The 22,951-nt window shown below is 45.4% G+C and overlaps 1 protein-coding gene across 4 annotated transcripts in view; it reads right to left on the bottom strand.

The window, feature by feature from the left end:
- ZMIZ2 (zinc finger MIZ-type containing 2) overlaps window positions 1-22,951 on the bottom strand; it is a 90,699-nt gene that overhangs the window by 12,054 nt on the left and 55,694 nt on the right. For 3 of the 4 annotated variants that reach the window (XM_083368764.1, XM_083368766.1, XM_083368765.1), the window contains exons 3-15: window positions 22,815-22,929; window positions 19,238-19,440; window positions 15,453-15,645; window positions 13,499-13,753; window positions 11,881-12,060; window positions 9,844-9,924; window positions 7,184-7,388; window positions 6,081-6,225; window positions 4,338-4,548; window positions 2,899-3,004; window positions 1,358-1,515; window positions 852-919; window positions 130-198 (exon numbers count right to left, since the gene is read on the bottom strand). In XM_083368764.1, coding sequence (XP_083224890.1) covers window positions 130-198; window positions 852-919; window positions 1,358-1,515; window positions 2,899-3,004; window positions 4,338-4,548; window positions 6,081-6,225; window positions 7,184-7,388; window positions 9,844-9,924; window positions 11,881-12,060; window positions 13,499-13,753; window positions 15,453-15,645; window positions 19,238-19,440; window positions 22,815-22,929 — 1,989 coding nt within the window. The remainder of the gene's footprint in view (window positions 1-129; window positions 199-851; window positions 920-1,357; window positions 1,516-2,898; window positions 3,005-4,337; window positions 4,549-6,080; window positions 6,226-7,183; window positions 7,389-9,843; window positions 9,925-11,880; window positions 12,061-13,498; window positions 13,754-15,452; window positions 15,646-19,237; window positions 19,441-22,814; window positions 22,930-22,951) is intronic. The other variant, XM_083368767.1, reaches the window with a different exon arrangement.

The raw sequence follows: 22,951 nt of genomic DNA, 5'->3' as shown, positions 1-22,951 counted from the left end.
CTGTAAACTCGGGTGGGTGGGTGATAGCCCTTGTTTGCCACTTGGTGGCATTAAAACAGCATCCCCACGGCTGATCCCCAGTTGCTTTGTGTAAAGGAATGAAAAAACAGCAAATCCCAAGAGACTCACTTTTGAATGTAAATCAGGATTCCCAACATGTACTGGTCCACTTCAAGCCCTTCCAACAAGGCTGTTTTACTGAGAGAAAGAAGAAGATATAAGGTGAGGGTTGGGGAGTGAACATACGCAATGCTCCGATGGGCTGTAGAAGGTTTTAAAAGTGAAGTAAAAGCAAAAGCTATAGCCAGCCAGACACCTGATTATAATTTTAAGAAGGGAAAGGATGTTGGGACAAACTCTGTCCCGTCTGGCCCTTGTTGGGAAGCAGAGCCCTGCCCAAGAATGAATGCTGGGCCTTGGTCCTGCTGTTGATTCACTGCCAGCCTTTAAGGGCTCCGTTTTGTGAACAGCTCTTGACTTTAGCTCAGTAACCAGTTGACAGTGAAGAGGAATGGAAGGAGAACTATTGCTTTTAGATCTTATTAGGAACTATCCAGCGCAGGAGTACCTGGCTGGCCACAATAAAAAGCTACAGAAAATTATCCACAGCCCTTTTTTTCCCTCAACCATGGGAACTTTAAGATGTGTGGACTTCAACTCCCAGAATTCCTCAGCCAGCAACCCCACACATCTTAAAAGTTCAACGCATCTTAAAGTTCCCAAGGATGGGGAACACTGGTCCAGAGGTTTTCTCTACTACACTGCTTTCCTAATGAAGGTCCTTTCTTAGATTTAATATCCCAAATGTCTTTGACGAATGCCACACCCCCCCCTCAAATATAAATACTCACTTGCAAACAGGACATCTCCACGTCCCCCTTTCACAGTTTAGCTGCAAATAGGATTCCAAGTCGAAGCACTGCACAGAAAAACAAACACACACACACACAAAAACAGGACTCAGTTGGGCAAAAGGCTTTAGAAACCAACTCCAAAGGCTTTGGGGAGAAGGGCAACTGTCTAATCTCAGGAAAGGATGATAACTCTACTATAGGGGTCTTTAAACTTGGCCCTTTTATGACTTGTGGACTTCAACTCCCAGAATTCCTCAGCCAGAATGCCTAGCTGAGGAATTCTGGGAGTTGAAATCCACAAGTCATAAAAGGGCCAAGTTTGAAGAGCCCTGCTCTACTGGACCCCATGCAAGCTTCCGCTGCTGCAAGAACCACTGATTGGGGGTTTCTTGTTCTCTTCCCTTCAACAGCTCTCGTCCCTTTGTCGGCAGCTGCAGGGCTGTGTTCCCACCTTCTCCGTTAGCCAGAGAGTAGGAAGATATGGAAGGTGAACAGACACTCACCTGTATGTGCCTGCAGTCGTGACCCCTGGCGGGAAGCTGGATTCTTCGAAAAGTAATGGGGCACTTCAGAGACACCTTAATGGCTGTCTGCTCCACACCATCTTCACCATTTGGACCCGGAGTCCCAGGGATTGTGCCGCTACTGAAGTTGCGTTTGACTAAGGATGGAGAGGGAAAATAGCAATAGCCCTTATATACAGCCCCACAGTGCTTTACAGCACTCTCTGAGCAGTTTACAGTGTCAGCTTAATTGCCCCCAACAATCTGGGCCCTCATTTTACCAACCTCGGAAGGATGGAAGGCTGAGTCAACCTTGAGCCGGTCAGGATTGAACTCCTGGCAGTGAGCAGAGTCAGCCTGCAATACTAACATTTTAACCACTGCACAATGCAGACCCGATGGACCAAAAGGCAGACTTGATAGACCAGCAGTTCTTTTTTTGCTGCCAGTATTTCTGTTTCTATATTTCTAAGCAACTCAATAGGCTGGGAAGGGTGATGGCCAGCAGAGTTGGAAAAGTTGAGATGGGGACACAGGAGGCCTTTTCTTATTCCTTTATCATTTTGACTTTTCCTGCCTCTATCAATTTGCCCATAGTCTCGCCCAATACATAGGATTCCAACCTCACCTAACAAAGACAAGAGCTTTTTACATCAGACGTTCTGTGAATCAGGGGATCTCCATAGTTAATTCCACCTCCCTGGCCCTTCTGACAATGCAATCCTCCTTAGAATCATTTGCTTAATGAGTGTTTTGAAGTTACAACAGCGCTTGGGACTGGTCCTCACACTTACAATCTTCACGGTGTCCTTGTGCCATGCTGTCAAAATTCAGACACTCAGCCGACAGTAGGTACCGAGGAGGCTTGCAGCGTCCCAGGGCCAGGATCACCATTTGCGACTTTCCCAGACCCAGTAAAGTCAAAGGGAGAAGTCAGATCTGCTTAGCAGCCATGCTGGTGGGCGAATCCTGGGAGCTGAAGTCCACAAGTTTTAAAGTTGCCAGTTTGGACATCCCTGCTCTACGCTCTTCTGTTCTGTTTTCAGAACAGCCTTTTCTAACCTGAGTGTTCAGAGTAGTTGGATTCCCATCGGGCCTCCTCCAATGACTTACAGGCAGCATGGAAACCTCTGCATTTCCCCCCTCCTCTCCTCCTCAGCTATGTGCTTGCGAAGCAGCTGCTCCCTTGCTATGGATCTCTGATCCCAGCAGAGTGGAACTCTAGGAGCAGAGGCCCCCAACCTTTTGGGGCACCAGGGACCAGTTCCGTGGAGAGAGGTTTTTCCTCAGACCGGAGGGTGCGCGGTTTTGTGTGTTGCCTGCATCCCGCGGATGGGGCTTGGCTTCTTTGTGCGGACCGGTTGCTGGCATGCCGCGGCCCGGTACTGGTCCACGGACCGGGGGTTGGGGACCCCTGCTCTAGAGGAATCCGGCTGATGGCTTTTACTCCCAAGAAGAACCAGGCCAGGCAGTTCTGTCTCTTGAGCCAGACTTTGCAGAGATGGGGAAAGATGATGCGGAAGAGCAGAGATGCTACTCACTTTTGGTGATGCAATGCTCGGCCGGCAGCAGCCGCTTCTTGATCAAGCCTTGCAAAACGGACCGCACCGAAGGCCTGTGCACCAATTGCAGGACAAAAAGGTGGGACTAAAATGAAGAAAGAAGAGAAGTCACCACAGGCAGGGCTAAACACACACTCGCAATTTGTATTACACGAGAAAGCAGCTCAGGGCTGCCCTCCCTCTTCAGCATGTCTTGCTTCCTGCCCTAAAACGGAGGGAGGGAGGGAGGGGGGGAGGAGGATGGGGTAATAGGGAAGTGAGTAGGTAGGAGGAGGGGGAAAAGACAAGGTGACAGGAAACAGGAGGTGTCAATCCGGAGCAAACCAGCTGATCAAGGATGGAGCTGTGAGAACGGAATGCGAAACTCAACCTAAGAGGCGCCAAACCCCAAAGCCGTTTCCAAAACATTGGAGGAATATGATTGGACACTGATGGGCTGGTGAAGGGAGGAAGGCCAGGGAGTTGGGAAAACTGTGGGCTTGGCATGGGAATATTGAGATCCAGCTTTGCTCACGCTATAGCTCAGGGGTCTTCAAACTTGGCCCTTTTATGACTTAGGGACTTCAACTCCCAGAATTCCTCAGCCAGGCACGCTGGCTGAGGAATTCTGGGATTTGAAGTCCACAAATCATAAAAGGGCCAAGTTTGAAGATCCCTGCTGTAGCTGCTTGACTATGCTGAACCTTTCACTTCAACAAAATGGAGTTCAAGAGCCTTTCTTTCCTAAATGTCCAAGTTGGGACAAGCCTGACACCCAGAGAAAAAAGCTCTTCTGAACCCAGAGAAATGGGTACTTTAACCCAGGAACCAATCAATGAAAATAGTATGAAAAAGGGAGGGAAATGGTACTGCATATAGCACACAACCGACTTATGAATTTCGCTGCTGCTGCAAGGAATGACAAAGGCAACTCAGTTGGCTTAAAATGGAGGAAACGTCCCCTTTATCCTGGACTTCCCGCACCTGTGTGGATTTAGAGGCAGAATTCATCCAATTATGGGTAGGCCAAGACCATCTCCCCCAATCTGGTGCCCTCTGAGTATGCTGGGACTGCAGTCTGTAGAATTCGGTATCCTAAAGCAGAGGTCCCCAACCTTTTGGGTACCAGGTACCAGTTCTGTGGAGAAAGGTTTTTCCACGGAGAGTGTGTGGGGCTTTGCTTGTTTGTGCAGACCAATTGCTGGCCTGTCTTAAAGGAATTTGGGAGTAGCCGTCTCCATCTAACCAATATATCTCAAGTTGGAAAAAGGTTATACAGGAATTTGGGGAATTAGAACAACTGGCACTGGGGGACTAGATGTCGATCTGTTATGAAGTAGCCAGGAGTATCAATACCCTTCACAGCCAAACAGAGGCTCAGAGAAGCTGCTAACGTCAGCCGAAAGACCACTCCCCAAACAAACAGAAGTTGAACTTACACAGCAGCAAGCGGTGACTGTGATCTGGATGGTGTTCCTGCCCGGCTGGCAGACCTGCTTTAGGTAGAGGGGCTTGTGTGAAGTCTTGTTGTCTCCCCGCTCGATGGTCAGGGGAGTGGCATTCACGCTGACCTGGACTGAGGCTGGCCAGTTGGTGTTCATTTGTCGGTCCTCGTGATGGTAGCATTTAAACTGCAGTTCTAAGTCAGGCCTGAGAAGCAGAGAAGAACCATGAAATGCCTTTTTAAAGAAAACACTCATGGTGCCTTGGAAAAGGCAGAGGATAAGAACTTTGCAATGGGAGAAAACTCTGGTACGGTCTCTTGTCCCAATCTCTTTTAACCATAAATCTGTGGACCTCAATTCCTGCTGAGAATTGTGTTGCTGGAGCACAATTCCCAGCAGCCCCAGAGAACACTCCAAAAGCAATGGGGCTGAGAGCTGTAGCGGATCAACAGCTGGAGGACCACAATTCCTCATCCCTATTGTAGATTCTTCATAGAGCAGGGTTTCCCAGGTATATGAACTTCAACTCCCAGAATTCCACAGCCAATATGGCCATTGCTTAGAATTCTGGGAGTTTGAAGTCCTCTCACCTTTCATTCACCAGGAGTGGGAAACATTATCCTACAGAGACAGGGAAAAAGTTTTCTTCCCAGCTGAGGGAAGTTCCTTCTTCATCGGTTAAGATTTATGAAATTGTTTGTTCGTACGGAGAAATAACACCTACAAACGCCTAGGGGAGAAAAGCTAGAGTGTTTTTCAGTGAAATTTTTTGGAAAGTCTCTCTCAAATAAACCTGTCAACTGTTTATCTGAACTAACTAAAATCAAGGGTCTTCAAACTTGGCCCTTTTGTGACTTGTGGACTTCAACTCCCAGAATTCCTCAGCCAGGCATGTTGGCTGAGGAATTCTGGGAGTTGAAGTCCACAAGTCATAAAAGGGCCAAGTCTGAAGAACCCTGAACTAAATTATCAGGATAATACCCAAACACCCCTATCAACTAATAACAGAAATGGAAGCAGTTAACAATTAGTTGATAGCTGCTTTTTTCCCCCTTTTAACTCTCTACTGCCTTTCCTCCCATTTCTCAACTGACAAAGCAAATCCTTGAATAACCTCACTGGCATTTTTTTCCCCTGCAGAATACTTTCATCTTTTCCCAGAACTTTATCTGCGAAAGAGCGTCTCACAGAGTTCAAGTGATTGCCAGATGCGGCCCGGAGAGTCAGAACAAAGCAAAACCCGTTGTTGCTTTTCACAAAAACAGCCAATTAAAATATTCCACCTGAAGATGGACTGGATGATTCTGCGAGCTCTCCTGTGCCAGTTCAGAAAGGATATTTGGACCAAGGCTGTAGAAACAACAGGGGGCAAATGTGCTATTATACAGGAAGGTGGAACTGAGATCATAAGTAAGTCCCAATCAAAGAATCCTTTCTGATCCTCAGGACTTTGGGGAGTTAGCATGCCAATAACCCAGTTTAGTTTCGCTGTTTTGCTTTGTTCCAATGTGGACTCAAGAGTAATGATGAGCAAGCTGCAGCTTATCCTTGTTCCCAGCTCACCACTACAAAAAGGGCCAACGCCGTATTGCCATTTCAGCTTTCGACCATCTTTCAAAAAGCTGCCTGGGCTTAATGATCAGGGCTTCGGAAACCAATTCTAAGTTAAGAGAAGGAACAAGGTGGTTTCATTTGCTTCGTAGCGTGAACTTGGAAAAAATCATCATCGGGACTCACCTGAGCATCAGAGTCTTGTAAACAGAGTCCCTGAGCTGGAAGACATGGTTGCTGACCGCCAAGTTGTGCTGGAGGCGGAAAGGCTCCAACACCACACCATCCCGTACAGGGAAGGTCAAACGCAACTCATCACAAGGGTTCCCTGCTGGGACAAGACAAGAGAAGGGGCTGATCACGAGAGGGAAGTGCATGGTTACAGGTGCAGGGATGATATGGGGCAGAGGAGCCAAGGCAGGTGTGGATGGGGCTAGGCTGAGCCAGCAACAGGGCAAATAGTAAGGGATGGTCTGGGTTGGGGGGCATGGCAGGGGCCAGCCAGGTGGGAAAGTGCTGCAGGTGGTGTGAAGAACAGGCCTGGTTTCTGCCTTGACTCCACCAGGGCTCTCCTTTCCATTCCTCCCCCTAAGTCTGTTGAATTCTGCAAGCATTTGGGGAACGGATTTTGGCACTCCAAAATCTTCTTTCCCTTCTTTCCCTATTCCCACTGCAAGTTAAGGAAGTCTCTCAAGATTCCCCCCCCCCCTCGGCACCAAACTGCCACTCCTTAACTGCCACGGAACTCCCCGACCCCCAAAATTCCATGGCTCTGCAAATGTTCCCAAATTCAAACCAAAGTCCAGAGCCCAGTCAATATGTAGAATCCAGAGGGGACGTTCCTCCAGGACTCAACCATTTTGAGCTGCAGGGGTGTGTGTGTGTGTGTGTGTGTGTGTGTGTGTGTGTGTGTGTGTGTGCATGCATTGAGGTGTACAGGCACACCTGTGTGAACTGCTGTGTCTCATTTTGGGGAAAGGTGCCTTGCTCATTAAAAAATAATGAGGGAGAAGTCCAGGGTGGATTTTTCTTGCTAAAGAAAATGAGTTTTGCAAAAATGGAGTGATACAGTCAAGAAAAGCTTTACCACTCGGATGCTATGTTGGTTTTTCCTACCTGATTGTGTGCTACCCGGAGTCTCACAACTGGGATGGTCTACAAATATTGTAAATGAATAAATCAACTAACCAGTGAGTTGTCATTACTAATTGATGTGCCATCCACTCTTTAGCTAAGAGAAGTCATAAATCAGTCGGAATGGAATGACTTTCTCAGTGTCTAAGACTTACCAGAGGGAGAAGGATGCAAAGAACCCATGTTGGGAGATGGAGAAGGATGCAAAGAATTAATATTGGGTTTGATGTCTGGAAGGAATGGTGACTTCACATCCTGTCCTGGGGACATGTAGGGAGGGATATTACTTCCAGGGGTCATCGGAGGTGTGGGGTTACCAGGTAAAGGAGAACTTGGGTAGCCAGGCATGGACCTTGCCGGCTGAAAAGAGAACAAAATCATAACTCAGCTGTTATTAAATCTTATGAAGCTTCAGCCCACCTTCTGTTAAAAGCAATCCCAAACTTTACACAATGGAGTACAAGTTGAAAGTCTTCTGAATATTGAACCAGGGGAAAAACGGCTGCATTTACATCCTACTGAATGCATATTTTCCAAACTAACATCCCTGAGATGTTTGAACTTGGGCACAAAGGAGTGGGGGGGGGGGAAATTGTCTGCTCCATGTGCTGAGGCTTTGCAGCTGTTAAGTTAGTAAACGTGGTAAGTGAATCAGGCTTCACCATTGAGTTTGCTTGTCAGAAGATCACAAAAGGTGGATCACATGATCCTGGGCACTGCAACGGTCATAAGTCTGAACCAGTTGCCAAGCATCTGAATTTTGATCATGTGACTGTAGGGATGCTGCAACTGTCATAAGTCGCTTTTTTCTGTCTCACTGTAACTCTGAACAGCCACTCAATGAACTTCTGTAGGTCAAAACCTCCCTGTACTAAGAATTATGCAATGAACAGTCACTCAATAAACTTTTGTAGGTCGAAAACTCCCTGTACGAAGAATTATGCAATAGGAAGAATTATAGGAAGACTATTCAAAGTAGGGTGTCCAATTTTGGCAACTTTGAGACTTGTGGACTACAACTCCCAGAATTCCCCAGCCAGAAGTTGAAGTCCACAGGCCTTAAAGCTGCCAAGGCTGGACACCCCTGCTTTAAAAGTATCAAACCCTCACATTCGTGCATGAGAGGACTCGTCGAATAATGTAACTCTCAATGCAAGATCAAGAAAGTATTTCTTCCTTGTGGGGACATTGGCATGATTTTCATAACAGCAAGCAGAATCCCATTTGTTTTTACATGGCTGTTCCCATTTTTTGCTAGTCCTCTGCCCCCTATGAATGGGCCAAGTGTTTTACAGAAGCAGCCATTTCCTTTTATATTTCTAGACCACTTTTGAAAAAATATTGCATGTCAACCTTCTCCAGCTGAACAGGCAGTGGGTAAACAAGGACATAAAGATGCGAGGCTTCCTGATTTACTGTAGATCACATTGTGATCTCTGTGTACCAAATACGAGTTCTATTTATGCTTCAATCGATGTCAAACTTCATGCCTTTTCTCCCACCTACTTTATAAAGAAGACCTAGAAATTATTCTCTTGTAGATGAGAAAGACAGCTTACACCTGTATCTTCTTTTGGAGACTGCAAGATCTGGTATCAGGCTGTGTGCTTTTGATCATGTGAAAACTATCTCATGCTGCATATATTTCAATTCACCACCACCACCACCAAATGTCCATTTTTTTTCCTAATTAAAAACAGTTGGAAAAAATACACCCAACTTCAGCCGCACAAATGGGAGGCTCTTGGAAATTAGAATACAGCATTATTTTCTTTGGAGTAAAAAGGGCAACTCTGACTCACAATAGGGAATAAGAGCTAACCCCTTGGGATGATACAAGGGCAAAGGAATTAAAAATGGACAAAAAATAACTTGCAAAAGATGCAGGAGAGAGCGACTCTTGTTAGCACATTACACCCTTTCTTTAAGTTGGCAGAAATTTTTCTCCGTTTCCCCCCCCCCCCTGCCCAATGGAATAAGAATGGAAAAGATGCCAGTCAAGAAAAGAACCTGGCAAGAGGTTGGTGGTAATTCTAAGCGAATATCAAAAAACACACAAAGTCAAAGCCTTGCTTACATGATGTACCATTTGCTTCAATTCTGTTTAAGAAACAAGAAAAATGACACAGTGAAGACCAGTATGTTGTGCTGTGTGTGTAAAAGGAAAGAGAAGTGGATGAATGAGGGAATGTGTGAAAGGTGTGTTCTGTGGATAACAACCAGGAAGAATTTTATTTTATTTATTTTTTATTTTATTTTTATTACATTTATATCCCGCCCTTCTCTGAAGACTCAAGGCGGCTTACAAGCTTAGCAGTAGCCTTCATTCTATGTATATGCCTGCTTGTTAGGGCTTTCACACACACCCCAAGCGGCATTTTGTGAATCTATGTAAAACACATGTATAAATCATCCTGGAATGAAGAGAAGAGCGACAAAGATGATCTGCAGCCCCCTCAAAGATGGGGATCTGGAGCTAATACATACAAGGAACGGTTGCTGGAATTGGGTATGTCTAGTTTAATGAAGAGAAGGATGGGGGGAGACATGATTGCAGTGTTCCAATATCTCAGGGGCTGCCACAAAGAAGAGGGAGTCAAGCTATTCTCCAAAGCGCCTGAGGGTAGGACAAGAAGCAACGGATGGAAACTGATCAAAAAGAGAAGCAACCTAGAACTAAGGAGAAATTTCCTGACAGTGAGAACAATTAATCAATGGTACCGCTTGCCTTCCGAAGTTGTGGAGATAACACCTAGCATCTGCAACATTACCAAATATCTTAGCAGCTTCATCAGAAGCAAACAGCAGAACTCACCCCATTCATAGTAGCTTGTCCATAGTTGCTGAAGTTGCTACCGTTGAAATTGGCATTCTGACCATTGAACTGATCAGTAGGCTGGAAAGAGAAAAGCCAAAAACATTTGCTGTTAAGAGTAATCGGGGCCCTGATGCTCAAGGCAGGAGTCATCCATCAATCCAGTTCGCATCCCACCTTGATTCTTCAGCAGCGCTTCTCAAATTTTTAAGATGTGTGGACTTCAACTCCCAGGATTCTCCAGCCAGCACGGGAGGTGAAGCCCAACACATCTTAAAGGTGCCAACGCTGCTCCAAAAAGATCCTGAGTAAGTCCCATATTCCTATGCCTCGTTTTACCCCAAGAACAAGTAATGACAAACCAAAGTGAGCTGAATTCTTGTGTTAATATATTAAGGTCTGGCCCCTCTAGTCATTTTTTGATCTATTTTCTTCAGCCCAGAAGAGAGCTTAACTTCATAGAGCTGCTGACTTAAAATCTCTCTCCAAGGAGTTTGCTATGCATGAGTTATTGTTAGGAGCCAACTCTACAAGTTGTGTATTCCTTAAATGTTAAGTGCTGGACACTGAACACCAAAACAAGTCCCTAACAATGTGAAGAGATTGGCGCATGCAACCAGCTAAACATCTCAGCACCTTGGAATTGCCTAATAATCATTACGGAACTTTCTCCCAGGCCTGATTTAATGCCCTTCCACCCCTATTATGTTTATGTAACTCTTAACTACAGCTAGTCCTCCATTTACAAACCACAACTGGGGCCAGAATTTCTATTGCTAAGCAAGACTATTAAGTGAGTTGTGCCCAATTTTAAAACCTTTTTGTCATGTTTTTTAAGCGAGTCACTGGAGTATTAAGTGAATCAAACTGTCGTTTAGGAAACCTGGCTTCCCCCATTGACTTTGTTTGCCAGAAGCCCGACTGGGAAGGTTGCAAACAGTGATCGCACAACAATGCAAATACACACGGATCGAATTTTGATCAGTGTCTGTGATGGCTTTTAACTGCGAAGAGCTGTTTTAAGTAACTTTTTTCAGTGCCAATTGTAACTTCAGTCGCTAAACGAATAGTTGCAAGTCAAGAACTACTATAGTATACACTATACTATAGTATTATTGTTCTTGTAGGGTATTTTATATTGCTGGCCTGAGACTGTAGTAAGGAAACATCCGTTCATCTACATTTATACCATACACCAATGGGTGTCTTAGTTGGGGTCACACAGTATGGAAAAGTAGGCTTGCCAACAGGCTGTTCTGCAGATGGACAGAACTTTTCTATGAGATGACTATGCCGACTATGGATTTGGGGAAGGGAAATTAAATCTATCTGAAAGAGAACCAGACTGAGGATGGTGGAACTAAATTGCAAGCCAAGGTTTACAAATGACAAAGATTAGATTCATTACAGTGCAATATATCAGACCCCCCCAAACCCCCCCCTGTGACATGGGGTTAAGTGAACTAACAGAAAAAGGATCTGGATCCAGTTTCTCAAGGCATAATTAGCTGCACTGGATTAAGTCTCAAGAAACAATGTTTCTCCCCCCCCCCTTTATTTGCTGGCTTACTCTATAACATTGAGAGAACATTTTCTTCTGGCCTATGAAAATTATTCAAACAACCTCCATTAACTCGGGTTGGGAAGAGTTGTTCTTATGACCGCTGGCTGAAGATGAGAATGGACAGAATATTTTAAAACCTTAAAACCGCTCTTTCCCCAACTGATTATTTTCGGGCTGGTGGGTTTTCCCGCTTTAGGATCCTCCACGATCATTGCCCAGAATTTTGGTAGCTGAAGTCCCCACATCTGAATAGCAGCCACTCTGGAGAAGGCTTTCCTTACAAAATCACAAGAATAATAGCGAAAAATCAGTGGAGATCCAGATCTCTCTCTCCCTCCCTTAGGGGGAGGCTCTCCTGAGGCATTCATCATTCCATTAGGAATCTGCTTTCTCTCCTTACAGGATGAGTGTCTGTAGGTCTCTTTCACCTTCACTGAGAATCTGGTGCAGCTGTTACCATAGCAACGGAGTACCTTATAGTATGGGCCGCTAGTACTGGAGGCAGAGAGATAATGGCTCATTCCCTGTTGCAGTGGCAAACGGTGACCGGGATAGGAGGGCGATGGAGCAGAAGGTTGAGGCACATTCGTGGCGTACTGTCCGGCTTGAGAGGGATACTGGCCACCTTGCATATATTGTTGTCCTGGATAACCCTGGAAGAGATCCGGGAAAAAAAGGCAGGTGAGTGATGGCCACATACAATGATGTTGCCTAAATCCGTCAGCTGCTTTTGAAGAAGTAAGTTGAGGAAGGGATTAACAAGAAGTACATCAAGACTTCCAGTGAGATTAGGCGTCTCCTGGGAAAATCAACTGGGGATGGTTTAAGGGTGTCTTACGCCCCTGCTACCCACAATCCATCAAACCCTGGAAAAATGTCCACCCCCCCCCAATCTTCCCAGGCCCTGGGAGCCTCAGAAAGATGCTGGGAGGGGGCAGGGGTGGTGGGGGCTGTAGGTGGCTTGCAAATGGCTCGCCTCTGTGCTGAAAGGTTATGGGGGACTCTGCTGGATGCCCCCCCCACACACACATCTTACTTGGGACCGTCTCCTGGCGTTAATTTCTTTTCTAGATTTGACTGACGGCGTGGTCCCTGACATCTTGTTTCAGCTATAATCAGTGTGATTAAACGACTTGGCAAGGGCACCGTTTCAGCCAGTTAAGAGACAAAGCAAGTTCCCTAATTGCAGGCATACAGATCACACTGAGAACGCTAATTGCTAGGCTCCATTTCATTCATTTTGAGCCTGGATGAAATCTGCAGGTCCAGGAAACTGGCAGTTATCAATATTTCAAGAGGGAGCCCAGAATGCCCAACATCCTTAATAATTCTAATACGGAGGTTTGCCCCCCCCCCCCAATGGGTGCTGTCTCTGAGGCTCCCGGGGCCTGTTTCTGCTCCTCTTTTCCTTAGACCAGGGGTGGGGAACCTTGGCTCTTTTATGACTTGTGGACTCCAACTCCCAGAATTCCTGAGCCAGCTATCCTGGGAGTTGAAGTCCACAAGTCATAAAAGAGCCAAGGTTCCCCACCCCTGCCTCAGACCGAGCCCTTGTTGTTGGATATAGGATGTAGACTAGTTTCTGCCAAGTCTGCATCTGTGACCTGGTCTCTAGGCAACACACCTACTACAAGTACTCAAAGGCTAGTACTCCCTGTTTACTACACCACTCTTCCTTAATTCTACTATAACACCTATTCCTTCACTACTTCTTTTTGTGAGTAACTCTTCTTGCCTTAGGCTGCTTCAGCTATTTTACTGCCTCAAACTAACTCTCTCTCTCTCTCTCTCTCTCTCTCTCTCTCTCTCTCTCTCTCTCTCTCTCTCTCTCTCTCTCTCTCTCACACACACACACACACACACACACACACACACACACACACACCCCTGTCCTCTCACACTCAGCATACTGGAATTATATGCCCAGACACCAAAAGTCATATTGGCTGGAAATTCTAGAATTACAGTTCCAGCACAATAGAACGACATTCAGATGGGGAAGGCTGACAATCCTTGGCCAAGGACTCAGGTTGTAACCTAAGGCTGCTCCAAAGCTTGATCTTCCAAAACCCTTCTGCCTTTGATACACACCTCGCTGGAATAAGTTCTCTTGACACTTTGCCGGGGCATCTGCTGGCCTTGTGGTGCAGTAGGGTAGCCGTGCTGAGGCATTCTCTGCCCGGCATACAAAGCGCTCATTGCAGGGGTCCTTGCCGTGTTCATGTTCATGGGTGACATCCCAGAGGCATTCAACATGTTGGCTGGATTCATCCCGGGTGGTACTGTTGGTCCCCGAGGCCCCGAATGAGGGAGGAACTGATTGTTGAAAGGCTGCCCGGCACCCATCTCCAGAAAAAGAAAAGGCAGAGGAACAAGTTAAATAGGGTTCCATACAAAGCCAGACCTTAGGGAAAATGGGTTTGTAGGATCAACTACTAGGCCATGCTTGATGTTATAGCGGTCACAATTCTAATGTTTCTATTCAATTCAGCTGGCATTTCAGCACGAGACAGTTAGACGAAATGTTCACTCCGAAGCACATGACTAAATGTCCATGGAGGTTCTCAGTCATCCATGTCACGGTGGTCTCAAGAGGTGCTTTTTTTTTCAGGAGGCAACTGGGCTTTCTTGTTTTTGCTTTGAAGACATTTCGCTTCTCATCCAAGAAGCTTCTTCAGCTGTAGCTAGATGGTGGGGAACGGAAGGAAGAAGCTGAAGAAGCTTCCTGGATGAGAAGCGAAACCTCTTCAAAGCAAAAACAAGGAAGTCCAGTTGCCTCCTGAAAAAAAAAGCACCTTTGGGAAGATATGAAAATGCACATCAACTGGAAGCCATAGCAATCTCATTTGCTGGTTCCTCACCTTGGCTTACAATTATTTCAACTTGTAAGCCCTTGTAAATTTGACGGTGCTCATTTCTCAGTAAACAGTTATCAGACCCCTCGCTCTGATGTGTAGATCTGGGACCAAAAAAGTTAATGACCCCTCCCTTCTTTGTGTATTCTGACTATCGGGATTTATTCATTTTTTTTTCTCCACGGGTTGTGCTAGCCTTGATGGGCCACTGTTTTGCCTTCCTGTTATGTGCACAGTCCGTGCCCTACAAGTCCAAAGAATGACACTGTGTCTGCTTGTACACAGAAGATCTCTGGCACTTTAGTAAAGGGAGAGAAAGGCCAAAGAAAAGCCAAGGAGAAATATTTTGAGACGTAGGGTAGTTGGCGGTCAAGACAAGCAATGAACTGGATGAGTTGATACTTGAACGATGCAGCCAGTTTCAGAGGTTCGCGGGGGACCATAAAGGAAGTTTGAAGGTCATCCTGGTCAACCGCTGTAGAATGCTGTGATCCCAGCTTCCTTTCAGATGGGCCAGGAAGACCCTGATTTCTAAGCATGAGAGGGATTATCATCTCTCGATTGAACACCTCCATAGGGATATGTCAAATGAAATTTCCTTCTAAATAATTCCAGTCTCCATGGCTTCTGCCCTGTGTCTATCTCTGCAGCAAAAGAGAAGAAATCTACCTCATAATTTGGCTTCTGAAGTTGTGAGTGCTCCATCATTGGAAGCTTTTAAGAAGAGCCTGGACAGCCACTGCTTGAGCAGCGGGTTGGACTAGAAGACCTCCAAGGTCCCTTCCAACTCTGTTATTTTGTTCATTGTTCATGGGGATAGGAATTCCTTTAGTTACTCCCAAAAACACACCGTCCGGCTGCCTTGTATTATTCACCACAATTTCATTCTTTGACTTCAGCCCATATTCTGGCCAGAGTCCAGGAAGAAGAGGAGAGGGTTTACCTTCTCCTGGTGTTCCAAGAGTGGACAACCTGTAACTTGTGGACTGCCTGCCTGTGATTCACCGACTTTCTGAGGTGAAACCATCTTTGGGTAGGTGCCACTGAACGCCTCACAACCCTAACCCCTCCGGCTCGTATCACCAAGTATAAACAGAGGGCACATTTCTCCCGTCGTGCATCTCTTCCACCATCTGGTTTAGTATTTTCCATCACTCTTGTACCACATTAAACAAAGATGCTAAGCTTACCGCTCCGTACTGACTCAACTCCTGGCTCTGCTTTTCTTGCAAGGCAGCAACTGTGGCTGTGGCCGTGGCCGTGGCTGTTGCAGCTGCAGCTGCTACAGCGGCTGCAGCGGCTGCTTGGGTGAAGTCTGCCGGGGCTCTCGCAGTATGAGAAGGAATGCCCATTCCCCCTGGGCCGTTTGGGCTGCCTGCATAACTAGAGAGAAGACAGGGTTATAGCCTGGTTGCATATGTTTTCTGTACGCTCTAATGATGGCCACTATCTACTGTTGGAAGTCTTTGGGATCTCATTTGCCCAAGACAGTGGTGTCGAATAGCTGGAACTCCAGGATGAATTAAGGCAGGGGTCCTCAACCTTGGCAACTTTAAGACTTGTGGACTTCAACTCCCAGAATTCTGGGAGTTGAAGTCCACAAGGCTTAAAGTTGCCAAGGTTGAGGGCCCCTGAATTAAGGGATCTCAGAACTGCTGCTAACTGGAGGAAAAACAAGTACAGAAATCATGACACTTAGGAAACATGAATGGAGCAGAGAGAAGGGCTGTGTCCTGTTTTTTTTTAAAGGCACTGGCTGGGAATATTTTAATCCCAAATATTGTTGGTCGTAAACTGCACCGCTCTCAGCTTCTGAGACTCCTGTCCAAATTACAATGGCAAACATCGGGAATAACTTCTTTCGTTGTTTCGTAATGCTGTTGGACAGGTATGCATGCACAGGCAGGTAAAAGATAACAGGAGATCAATGGAATATAATTAAGATGTGGGATGCTCAACATTAAAAAGGGAGACACAGAGAAAACAGGCATCTTTCTAGGCCACCGAATGCTGATTGCCAAACCCAATTCCTCAGACACTAATGGCAGCCTGGATTTCTACTCGATAAAATGTTTTGAAGGTATGGTAAGAACTTCCCCTGCACCTTGAACTTCCATGAAGTGCAAGGAGCTGAGATGCCCATTGAGGCAAGGAAGGAGGATGATGTACAAGTAAAACATCTGAGAGATTAGGCAACCAGACCTGTGACTATGAGGTGGCCATCACGCTTACCACAACCTTTCCCCCACTGGCTTGGCACCAAGCAGCAGAAAGGGGCTGACTCTTGGTGCAATTACTAACAAGCTCATCGCTTCCTATCTCTCTGGTGACTCTACTCCTCTCACGGCACATGGGGTTGATTCACTAATTATATGGAAATGTTAAAGAATGTTCTAACTATTTTAGGATTCCAGGGAAATAAGAAAATGAACTTTTTCCCAAGAGGAAGAGAATGGACAGAGGTGGGTGTCTGGGGAGATTCTCAAAATCGGTTCCCACTAACCCAAGGGTCTTCAAACTTGGCCCTTTTATGACTTGTGGACTTCAACTCCCAGAATTCCTCAGCCAGTGTGCCATGGTTGGCTTAGCCACACAAACTCTGGTTTACAAGTCGTAAGGGCAGAATTCACTCAGCACACTAAAATGTATGTTATGGCTTAGTTCAAAGTGTGGATTCATGAATTAATGAAGACAAGGATGAGGGGTGACATGATAGCAGTGTTCCAATATCTCAGGGGCTGCCACAAAGAAGAGGCAGTCAAGCTATTCTCCAAAGCACCTGAAGGCAGGACAAGAAGCAACGGATGGAAACTAATCAAGGAGAGAAGCAACCTAGAACTAAGGAGAAACTTCCTGACAGTTAGAACAATTAACCAGTGGAACAACCTGCCTCCAGAAGCGGTGAATGCTCCAACACTGGAAGTTTTTAAGAAGAGACTGGACAGCCATTTGTCTGAAATGGTATAGGGTTTCCTGCCTGAGCAGGGGGTTGGACTAGATGACCTCCAAGGTACCTTCCAACTATTATTATTATTATATAACTTTTATTCATTAAACATGAAACTCAGTCAACTGAACACTGAAATTGACTGGCACTAATGGTTGACACGGGTTGCTGCCAGCATCCTAGGTATAAACCAGGTATCTCCTTAAAATGTAAGATGTTCCGAGTAGCACAGTTTTTTGTAGCTTTGCTGGAGTTATTGCAGGAAGCTGCAATTTCTTGATGTATTATTATTGTTGTTGTTGTTGTTGTTGTTGTTGTTATTACTAAAATTCCCACTGGCATAAAGAAAGGGGATAGATTAAATAGTGTGCTACAATTAGAAGAAATATTTCTGCAACTCCTCCAAAGGGGTGTCAATTTGCTTAACCTTAGTACTGCCCTATGCTCTGCCTCTAAGCATTGTGAATTCATGATCTGTCAGAAATCATGCCAACAAGCCAGAGGAAAACAAATACAGTGCTACTTCATTACTCAACTCCTCTGAAAGTTGTCAAATTTGGTACTCGATGCATTTTGGTGCGAAAAGTGTGTCCCAGGACTCATCGTTTGTTTGGTATTTGGTGCACAAGCTAGAAGCTGCCGGTGTCAGCTACCTTGCTACCCTTCCCAGCCGAAACAAGGGGTCACAGGTTAGTCGCGTGGTTCATTTGGCACTCATCATTTTTAGTACTCATTGCACCTCCTGGAACTATTAATGGCAAGTACTGTCGGTTCCACTGTATGAGCAACTGCCTGGAATGGCCTGCGATCCAGGCATCCATGAGTCAAGTCTATGCTGTAACCAGGGTGTATTGAAAGTAATTTTTGAAGGCTGCACTACAGGTATGCTTGTCAAATTATGAAGGCTGGAACTTATTTCAAGAACACCACAAGACCTCTGTCTTCAGGGTAGGGCAGCTTTAATAGACAGGGTTAAGCAGCCATTGAGCATGTGTAGCGCAGAATGTTAAATTCCCAAAAGCAATCAGGAATTTCATTCTCTGGCTTTATTTTAAGCCAGGCAGCTTAGAAATGTAAAATGGGAAAACTCAAATAAGGAGCGGGTGGCTCCCATGGGCTGACCTCTTAAAGATATGAATGAGAGAAGCAGGGAGGAATTCCTTCCAAGCCCCAGACATGACAATCATTAAATGGGTGCATGGGTCAATGTTTAATCAGTTAGCTATATCAGCAATGGACTGCTGTATAATTTTGTTCAAAAATCAGCTGTGTTGTTGAGGAGGATTAATTCGTAGGGCAGGGGTAGGCAACCTCGGCTCTTTTATGACTCATGGACTTCAACTCCCAGAATTCCTGAGCCAGCATAGCTGGCTCAGGAATTCTGGGAGTTAAAGTCCATGAGTCATAAAAGAGCCGAGGTTGCCTACCCCTGTCCTAGGGCAGGCATAGCGCTGGCCCCTGATTTAACTAAACTGCTGATGTTGAAAAATGCTGATTGGAGCTAAGGTCTCCAGGCAGGAAGGAGGATGAGATATGAGAAACTTCTCAAAGTGATCCCTCTCATTTGTAGACATGCACAGAGGGCCTTCACTTTATTTGCTAGAGACTTTATCTTTTCAGATTACATTCACATTTTTTGCTTTCAAGCAGACCATCGCTTTTGAAGTGAGCGCCAAACAAAACACAAATGGGTAATCAACAGTTCGGCAAAAGCCACCATGGGCAGAGAGAAATGCAACCCATGAACCACTTTTCCTGGTTCAGTGCACAATCACTTGATTAGCTGATTGCACACTAGTAGTTCCAAGAACAACCAACCAGGTGAAATCCTAGCAGGACATCATGATATGGAAGCCATAGATATACTTGTGAGCAATTCACAGTTGTGTAACTCATCCAGGACAGGCTTGGGGGCTTGGTGTATTGGATGGCTTCTGCTCACCGTGGTTGTTTCAACAAATTAACAATTTGTTAATGATTTCTCGTTGAAAGGCACCACGTCTGCTGATCCAACTTGCTGGGACCTACCTTGTGGTGAAGCCTGGCCCTCCTGGGTATGAAGTACGACTGTACATCCCAGGTTGCACATAACCTTTGCCCGTTGAACCCTCAGGGAAAGGCTGCTGTCCCATAAATTGTGGTGAGTTCATGCCAGAGCCACTGCTGGACACGCTGGGCATCATGGGATTGCCAGCGGTGTTTCCTCCAGGACCCATGGGGTTTCCAAAAACCTGCAAAGGATCAAGGGGGGGGAGAGATTTGAACTAGATCAGCAATGCCAGGCTCTACTCTGTGGTCCAGCAAGATGTGAACAGGGATGAAGTAGGAGAACAAAATCTAGACAGTTAAAAGAATCAGGTATTTCCATGCATGCTCAAGTCCAGACATTTATTTTAGATCAGTTTAGTCCAGCCCTCTGCATAATGCATCGATCAACACCCAGATATATGAGGATGACCGACAATCCTTTTTCTTAAGAGAATGTCAGCAACTTGCTGTAAAAAGCATTAGAGATCAACTGGATTTCTCTTTCGCTTCTTTATAGATTAAGTAACTTTCAGGCTTGCAAGCCCTAAAAGTATGGTGTGTATGGAGGAAAGGGGAAACGGGAACTTTCTCTGAGCTTTTAAAAACCACATAAAATTTATAGGGCAGAAAATACTTAGGGATGGCCCATTCTAGCCAAATATCTGCTTCCAGTGTATCTTCCAAACACCCAGCTTTGTCATCTGCTCAGACTACTTAGTCCGGAGTAAATAAAACTGTCTGCTATTGTTAAGTTAAATATCAATGAATAAAGGAACCCAGAAAACAGCTAGGAAGATAATTAGGAAGGTTGTGCTTCCTGGCTTTTTTAGGAAGGGAAGGGGCAATTTTTACAAATGTTATTTCTCTGACTTCCTTCCATCTGCAATCAGATGAGACTCAGGTAATTCTGAGGTCCAATTCCACTGAAAGAGACCAAATGAAAGCAAACACGTTGTGAAGACTTTGTCTTCCCTGCAAGGCCTCAAAGCTGAAAGAGGTCTGTTGTGCTGCTTGTGAAAAGTCCAATATCGCCTCCTCATCAAATGAGACTTCGGTTAAGAACGTTTGGTAATTCCTGGTCAATCTAATATCTCACCAGCAGATGTCAGAAAAAGAGCCAGAGTAACATAAGTTAAGGTGCTGGGTTAAGCCCAATGAAGTCCATCCTCAACTCAGTAGCTGGATTTTAGCCCAGACGTTATCTCACGACTAGCCAACTTCACAGCTTTGTTGTAGGAAAAATGGAAGGAAGAGCTACTAAAATGCAGCTTTATGTTCCTGGAGGAAGAGTAGAATATACATTTAATGAATGAGGTTGAACCAACGTTCCACGCAGGGCTGCTCAGACACAAATCCCAAATGAATTGGAAGAAACCCATCTCCCAGCAAAGCAAGCTCACCCTGGCAATTGTAACTGCTTTTTAAGTGTCGAGGAGACCTACTGAACTTGGAATGCTTAAAAGGTAAAGGTAAAGGTTCCCCCGCACATGCGTGCTAGTCGTTTCCGACTCTAGGGGCCGGTGCTCATCTCCGTTTCAAAGCCGAAGAGCCAGCGCTTGTCCGAGGACGTCTCCGTGGTCATGTGGCCGGCATGACTGGACGCCAAAGGCGCACGGAACGCTGTTACCTTCCCACCGGAGAGGTCCCTATTTTTCTACTTGCATTTTTACGTGCTTTCGAACTGCTAGGTTGGCAGAAGCTGGGACGAGTAACAGGCGCTCACTCTGCTACGCAGCACTTGGGATTTGACCCGCCAAACTGCCGACCTTCTGATCGACAAGCTCAGCGTCCTAACCCACTGAGCCACTGCGTCCCTTTGGAATGCTTAGAATTTTGTTAATTTGAATTATAAAATTTGCAGGGTACATGGCCGAATTACACAAGGCTGGCTCATTTCACACATTGCCTGCTCCTTTAAGCTCCCTTCCATGAACAAATAATTTTTATCTCCTCATGTGCCACAAATGTTTTTGTGTTTATTTTGTGGACTGAGCATCTGCCTTCACCGAAATGAAACCCGTGTGAAAACTAATTAGCCTAAAATGCTAAATGCCTTTCTGTGTCGTCTTCCTTTACTGTAACAAATTAACATAGCTACTTCCTTTGGAAACTTTCACTTTGCATCGTAGGGCCTCCTTCCTTGCAAAACAGTTGAAGATTGAAATGTACCAGAAGAGATGAGTTTTAGAGAAACAAAAATAAGACATCTATCTATGTGGAAAGACTGGAACTAGACCTTTTTTTAAAAAAATTTTAACTGATTGTAATTGGGTTTTTAATCAGAGTTATAGGGGTTTTAGATTTTAATTAAAGATAATTTAATCTATTTTAATTGTTATTAATTTTTGTATTGTGATGTTGTTTTAATTGCCTTGTGAACTTGCGGGAGAAGGGCGGTATATACCGTAAGTTTAAATAATAATAATAATAATAATAATAATAATAATAATAATAATAATAATAATAATAATAATAAGGTAAAGGTAAAGGTTCCCCCGCACATGCGTGCTAGTCGTTTCCGACTCTAGGGGCCGGTGCTCATCTCCGTTTCAAAGCCAAAGAGCCAGCGCTTGTCCGAGGACGTCTCCGTGGTCATGTGGCCGGCATGACTGGACGCCAAAGGCGCACGGAACGCTGTTACCTTCCCACCGGAGTGGTCCCTATTTTTCTACTTGCATTTTTATGTGCTTTCGAACTGCTAGGTTGGCAGGAGAATAATAATAATAATAGAAGTATAAAAAATTAATAAATATAAATATAATATAATATAAGTAAAAAAAAAATCTGTTTTGTATCAGCAATTGGGATGGGGGTGGGGCTTGGCAGGGAAAGTCCCTGGTGTGATTCTTGGTAGATTTATCTGACACCTCTCTCTCTCTGCTGACCTGAAACCTCATGGATGCAACTGGAATAGGGGTGGCAGAAGAGTCCATTGGGAACTTCGTCATGTAATAAATCAGAGGTCCCCAACCTTTGGGGCACCAGGGACCAGTTCCGTGGAGAGAGGTTCTTCCGCGGACTGGAGGGGGCGTGGCTTTGTGTGCAGCCTGCATCCCGCGGATGGGGCTTTGCTTGTTTGTGCGGACCGGTACTGGTCCATGTAAATGACTCGTTTTGGGGTCACCTTTCAGCAGAGATGGGGAAGTCCTGCCCTCCTCTTTACCTGCCTGCCTGAAGGTCCCTTTTGAGAAAAAGGATGCAGGATGTTTATGGGGGGGGGGGGAAACCCTACACTGAAAAGAAAAAAGACTCAGTGAAGTTTTTCCTGCATTGTATTTCTGGGCAGCTGGCCTTAGTGATAATTGCTAGCTTGTTGTTGTATGGCTGCACAGAGTTGCATGAATAAAAGCTTGAATGGGGACTTTTAAGGGCAACTCAAATATAATTTTAAATGAAAATTGATTCTCTGGTCCACCCCCTGTAGAAAAGAATGGCTGGGGACATCTGCTCCGGGATCTTACCTTAGCAAAATTTGAAAGGAGGTTGACCGTGGGTGCCCTGTGTCCACTCCCCACCCACCCACCCACCCTCCTCTCTCTCTACCCCCTTACCCCCTTTTGAAGGCTGCAAAAGGTACCTGGCTTTGGGATGTGTTGCTGACGCCCCAAACAGTGGTTACCACCGAGAGAGATCCTGCAGGCTGATTGGTATTCTGTTGCCAAGGAACTGATTCGTAGGCATATGAACCATCACTAGATATGAAAACAAAACAAC

The sequence above is a fragment of the Vipera ursinii genome (assembly GCF_947247035.1).
Source record: "Vipera ursinii genome assembly, chromosome: 8".
Taxonomy (NCBI): domain Eukaryota; kingdom Metazoa; phylum Chordata; class Lepidosauria; order Squamata; family Viperidae; genus Vipera; species Vipera ursinii.
Note: the sequence above shows the minus strand (reverse complement) of the source record. Positions and strands in the feature narration are given on the sequence as shown.